This window comes from Aplysia californica, unplaced genomic scaffold, assembly GCF_000002075.1.
Source record: "Aplysia californica isolate F4 #8 unplaced genomic scaffold, AplCal3.0 scaffold00185, whole genome shotgun sequence".
NCBI lineage: Eukaryota > Metazoa > Mollusca > Gastropoda > Aplysiida > Aplysiidae > Aplysia > Aplysia californica.
This window is the reverse complement of record NW_004797455.1, coordinates 1,074,069-1,080,349: the sequence shown is the minus strand read 5'-3', so window position 1 is coordinate 1,080,349 and position 6,281 is coordinate 1,074,069. Positions and strand designations below refer to the sequence as shown.

General features: G+C 37.4%; 1 protein-coding gene across 4 annotated transcripts in view; it reads left to right on the top strand.

Moving 5' to 3' along the window:
- Positions 1-6,281, top strand: part of LOC101860329 (myosin-9) — a 39,948-nt gene that overhangs the window by 11,594 nt on the left and 22,073 nt on the right. For all 4 annotated transcript variants that reach the window (XM_005098527.3, XM_013082628.2, XM_005098526.3 and 1 more), the window contains exons 4-8: positions 486-570; positions 1,242-1,394; positions 4,225-4,314; positions 5,326-5,484; positions 5,818-6,034. In XM_005098527.3, the coding sequence (XP_005098584.1) occupies positions 486-570; positions 1,242-1,394; positions 4,225-4,314; positions 5,326-5,484; positions 5,818-6,034 (704 nt within the window). The remainder of the gene's footprint in view (positions 1-485; positions 571-1,241; positions 1,395-4,224; positions 4,315-5,325; positions 5,485-5,817; positions 6,035-6,281) is intronic.

Sequence of the window (6,281 nt, the reverse complement as noted above, 5' to 3'; positions counted from 1 at the left end):
CCCCCTCCCATGCCCCCTTCTCTAGGCTCTTGACTCGTTTTGAAACCTTTCTACTTCTACTCCTTGGCTTCTTTTTATACTGTTGTCTTTCAGCCACAGCCCTGATCTTAGGCAGAATCTCACACCTAACCTTCTTGGATAAGGGCGAAAAAATCTCGGAGGTCCCATTCGAAGTTGTGCATTTTAAAGATCCCTTGGTGGTCTTAAAATTGATAAGAGTAGACTTTGACCGCCACCGGGGCAAAATTCAAAATATATTCCTAGCAAACTGAAAATGCTTAACGAGTTCTGCGCACTCATATGATACACTACTGAAATTCACACTGTATGTTTTTTTTTTAATTTTCTATTATGTTTGCCTATATTGTTCTTATAATAAATATTGTTCTCTTGTTGATTTCTAATGTATAGATAAAACAAGTCAGGTTCTTGATTCTGATAAGAAATCCCGTAATTTGTTCTTGTCATGTGTATTTCATGAACAGTGCCAGCGCTGAGGTTGAAATGGCAGAACAAGACATGTCCAATCTTGTTGCTGTAGAAAGGGGGCTGGACGAGGAGAAAGACACGGTGAGTAGGTTTGGAAATTTCATGTAATAAAGGATGGAGAATCCTTGTTTGTATTGTAATTCCATTTATTTTGTTTCGCCTTCCTCCTTTATGTAAACAATTTAGTAACAAAAGGCCATTATCACTTTAGCATTTTTGTTTTTACCTAATTAGTACAATTGAAAGAGTTAGTGGGATATATTTTAAGATATTTTTATGTTTTTTGAAAAATGTTTTAAGCTTTACTGCTCGGGGGAGGGGGGGGGAATAGCATTTACCCATAACTGTGCTTAGTTTGTTTTTTTATATTGGATTTTGAAAATCACTTGTGAACAATCACATATATACGGCAACATCTGTGTGGTGCAAGGGCACTATGACGGGAAGGTACAAAAGACTATTCACTGTCAAGAACAGTGGAATCCATTTAAACCAGGATCTGCTGGACTCCAGATTTTCTTTAGTTTACCTGGGTTTTTGGTTTAGAGATGTTGCTTGAATAAAAATAAAAAATTGGAGACATTACTTTTTTAGGGTTTACCGCTGTTTTCAGATAAATCGTGCAACTCCACTGTAGGCCTACATGTATTTTGCCTCTTCATATAGCCGTGAAAATGGGTGCTTCTGTTTATATTTTGTGTTTGTGAGCTGTGGACCTCCAGTGTATCATTTGTATTCCCTTTATCTTTCAGTTGATGCTACGCACATTGGCACTTCTCCTGAAAAAGAAGATGGAAAAAAGGGTCATCACTCAGAAGTATTTTGTTGAGTTTGTGAAAAAAGCTGAAGAAGAAATGAAAGATCTCAACACCATGATAGACAGAGAAAAAGAGGATGCTGAACAAGTAAGACTTTAACCATCATGGTCTTTAAAGCATTATGTGCCTTATTCAAGCACTGTAATGAATTGAAACAATCTGTTGTTTCCTTAAGCAACCTTTTTGACAAATAAAATAAATATAATAATAAAAGTCAAAGATGGCAGTACACTACCCTTCTTACCAATTTTGAATGAATGCAAGATTCATAGAGGATCAGCTGACGTCCAATTTGCTGGTGTGATTTAAAGAGTCAACATACTAAATCAAATATTCTTGTGTGATCTCGAAAGGCAATGGGCTTGTTCTGATCTGTGTACTTCGCCAGCTGCAGTCAGTAGGAAAACATGATGTCTATTGTAAAGCTATTGGTCTAAATTGTGTGCACTGTATGCTTCCCAGAAAGTTGAGATTGTTTCAGAATGCTTTCAAGTATGCTGGGATAATGATATAGACTGTAAAGCGCTTGGAGTTTGCTGTTGAAAGTGAATTTGCGCTACACAAATGGTATCTATTATTATTAAATTCCACTCTATTACTCAGGTTGCCCTTGTCCTTTGAGAATCTGAAACCTTTCCAGTACAACTTAAACACTTTTAAAAATAAAAATAGGAGTGAGATTCCCATCTATAGCCACTGCAGTCACTATGGTCATTCTTGTTCTTGAAGACCATCATGATTTTGGCATCTTGAAATTTTGAGATACAGTCGAACATGTGTAAGACGGAATGGCAAGGGAGCCAGAAAAAAATTATGTCTTAGACATTTTACGTCTTAGACCAGGAAATTTAGGGGGGTGGGGTGGAGGGGGGTTTCAGAGGCCCAGCCTGTGGGATCAAGGGTCACTTGTCCGGTCGGCAAGCGCCACAAGTGGTCTAAACTTCACTCCTCTCAGGTGCTACGCTCTCTGATAATGACATACGTCAGTCTTATTCCAATTAACCACCAGTGCTTGCATTTCATAGGACCACTGTTTGACCTTTTAAAAACAGAAACGTTTATTTAACTCTTTTGCTTCCACCTTTAGCCCCACCCACCGGTGTAACAAGCACAGTCAAGAATGCCACCCCTCTCTTCCATGTAACTACGATTCGAGGAACTCTTTTCTCGGCTAGCTGTACGATCAGGGCAGCAGGCATTTGTCAAACTAATTTCACACCTCTGGCTCTCTGGCTACCAATGAAACATTCCATGCTGGAATGTCACTCGAGCACTTTCACTTGCACTCGTGAGATTTCACACCCACACCACCCTGACCATCTTCATCGCTCAGGGCTCACATAGATGGGGTAACATCTACCCTCAAACTGCACCCCTACTCCCCTTCCTCGCCTGGCAGCATGGCATTAAGTTTAGAGCCGGCGGAACCAAACTTGCGAGTTTTGTTTCAAATCAGGGCTGAGTGGACAAAGCATTTTCTGTCTTAGTATAAAACCTTTGGAAGGGAGTGGATTTTTCTTTCCGTTTCCGTGTTGGACAGGTTTCCGTTTTACACAGGTAATTAATAATAATAATAATAATGGATTGCATTTATAAAGCGCATATCCACTTATGCAATGCTCTATGCGCTTAACATGATACATATTATGGATTTACAAATCAATTTTAAAGGCACATAGTGTTACATACACGTGCACACACATATTCATGCACGCACGCACCACACACACATACACACATACGTACACACATACACACATACGTACACACATACACACATACACACATACGTACATATGCACATACGCACATACAAACTCACAACGATCTACAGCTTGGATGGATTCTGTCTAATCAAAATATGATGAAAATAGAAATGCTTTTAGTTTCTTCTTAAAAATTTCTAGATTTTCTGCTTCTCTGATAGTTTTTGGAAGCCTATTCCAAACAAGTGGGGCAAAATATGAAAAAGAGCGTTGGCCATATGATTTGTAATTTATTTTAGGCTTAACAAGGGTTGTTTTGTCACTTGATGATCTGAGCGTTCTTGGAGGCACATAGGGTGTTAAATGCTGTTTTAGATAGTCCGGTGATAAATCATGTAAGCACTTGTAGCAAGTTAAACAGATTTTATATATGATACGCTCTTTCACCGGGAGCCAGTGTAATTCTTTTAAAATAGGAGTCACATGATCACACCACCCAATTAAAGAGAAATATATCAAGGGGAGAGCGGGGAGATTCCGTTATGACAGGTTTCCGTTTTACACAGGTTTCTGTTTAGGCAGGTTCGACTGTACTTCTCTTTCTGCGTGACAAAGCTTCTTTAGTTCATGTAATTAGGAGTGAGGACATTTTTCCCACTGCTGACTGCCTCAACAGGTATTCCAACCTTGTCTGGAGCTGTGTCTGATGCCAAGTTATTAATTGCATGGTTTGTTTATGCAGTAGATGAGACCTCATTCAGGTGGTTTCAGGTTGGCTTAGATACAGTAGAATTCAAAGCACCATCTATTAATATATTAAAATTGTTTCTCCTGTATACAGTTTAAGATAGAATTTCTCACATCCCTATAATTTATCAAGATTGAGGGCAAAAACAAAGATCATATGTGTTGTCTTCTGAAGAAAACTTTTTGCAAATAATACAATTGTTTTTTACCACACTGAGGATGAATAGCAAAATGTGATGGTCGTCTCTTCAGCTGAATGTGAACAGTTTGGTCGAACAATTTGCTTTAGAATACACACAAGTTTTCTATGTATTTCACACTGCCTTTATTGTGCGTATTCATTTATATACTTTCTGAAAACACAAGTTCTTAAGCACTTTTCCCATTGCATATATGCAATAGTCCTCAATGTATATCATAGTACCCTTTATATAGCAGGTAAAATCATTTTTCATCTATTTTAGAAACTGCTAAATGATCCAAAAACAAACAAGAATTCTCAAGCTTTCGAGACAGAGATGGAAAAACTTCAAACCCATTATAACAACAAGCAGGTATAGTATCTCTTTGTTTTCATTGCTTACTTGAAACATTGATATGCTTCCTAAATGGTGTTCCGTTTTAAAGCAATCCAGTAGTACAAACAACCAATTTTACAAGTATGTTCAAGAACTAGTGATGTGGTTTAATAAATATTCTCAGAAATAAAGCAACCGTAAAGAAATACACAAAAAAGTTCACCCAAGGTTGAGATTGATCAGTTTATTTAAATAATTTACTCATCATTAAATCCACACATAGAAAAATGTTTTAATCTCAGACAAAGATAGTACATAACAAGATGGGCCACTTCTCTCTTTGAGCCAATTAAAAAAGTGTCCTCAAAATTTGGTGGCGCCCTCTTCACAAAAGCGCACTCTTTGCGAACAGAGTTACCCTACTTGAGTTTTTAAAAATCAAAGTGAAACTAGCAAGTTTTGGGATAAATTTCGGAAGAACGCTTTTTTAAAAGGGTTACGCTGACAAAAAACCTCTTCCGGAGGAAAGGGTGATGGTTTTCTTCGTTTAATTTGACTTTAGAATGAAAGGCGAGAGGTCATTAAAATTTTTTAAAACTTAAAACTCCGCACTGAACGTACCCGAACTACTGATGAACAGCAGTCGATCTGCGCATGCAAGGAGGTGCTATTCCTATTCTTCTTCTGGAAAAACGAAAGAGAGCTTCTAAACAGACTGCAGCGCCATCTGAAGCAAAGAGCATACTTCCTGCGGACACTCTTTTGGCTGAGTGGCCCATCTTGTTATTTACTATCTTTGTCTCAGATGAGAATGATGCCCTACAATTTGCAGTATTATCTTCTTTATTTTGTGCAAAGTTGAACTGTTTTTATCTATCTAATTATTCTTAAACAGATTTTGCAAGAGTATTCAGAGAAAAGTAAAGTTAACAAATGGAGAAGACTTTAGTTATGTTTTCAGTATTTTAAAATGCTTCTCTTATCGTTTACAAAATATTGTTACTCTTTAAGATTAAATTTAAGTGTCAAAAATGTTAATGCTTGCAGAATAAACTTCACAAGGACTACAGGAATGAGATCAGGTTGAACCTTCTCCGCTCATCTGGGATGTCAGAGGCAGAGGTTGATGACTTGATGGAGAAACTGATGAAGAATATGGCTGTTGTAGAGGAAAAAATTGGACTGGAACAGGCCAGACAAAGAAGAGTAAGTTTGTCTGGATTTGGGGCTTTTAGGATTTTTTTTCATCGTTCTTCCATCATGTCTTTATTCATAACATTGAAGTGTACAACTGGAGCCCGTGTTTTTTCTGATTTTTTCATGTTTGCACAAAGATGCCTGGCAACGGAAAGCTGAAGTTAGGAGAAGTTTTGTCTAATAGCAGATTTCCAACTGTCCACTGAAAAGTGGAAAGAGGAAAAGCAAACTAATAACATGGAAATGATCCTATTCTCACCTGATTACTTATTCATTAATGCCATTTTAACTTATTAACACATGAACATTGCAATGTGATCTGGGAATAAATGCCATTTTCAGGCTTTGGAACAAAGATTGGCAAAGCGAAGGCAGGCTGTAGAGTTCCAAGAAGCTGAGACAAAAGAAGCAGACGCAAATGCGGATGAAAGAGTCGACCTACTGCGGAATCTCCTGGCAGATCACATGAAAGACTCTTCCATGTTGGAGAAACAGAATGATGGTGTAATTGCAGATTATGCCAATGACTTGGACAACATTAGAAAGTATTTCGGCAAAGGTAAAAAAAAACTGTGCTTGTTTCTTTCGAGATAACATGTATCATTGAATGTGGTAAGACTTATTAACCTTAATTTTCAAATCAGTGCATTAAGCTTAGGTTTTCATTTCCTCTAATTCTGTTTGAAATTAATCGTTAGATGATTTTTATCCCAGTTTTACCTCTTCAAACTCAAGAAATATATTTAAATGTGTCAACTTCTTGAAATATATCTGAGTTGATATCTGTAACCACATATAAAAATGGG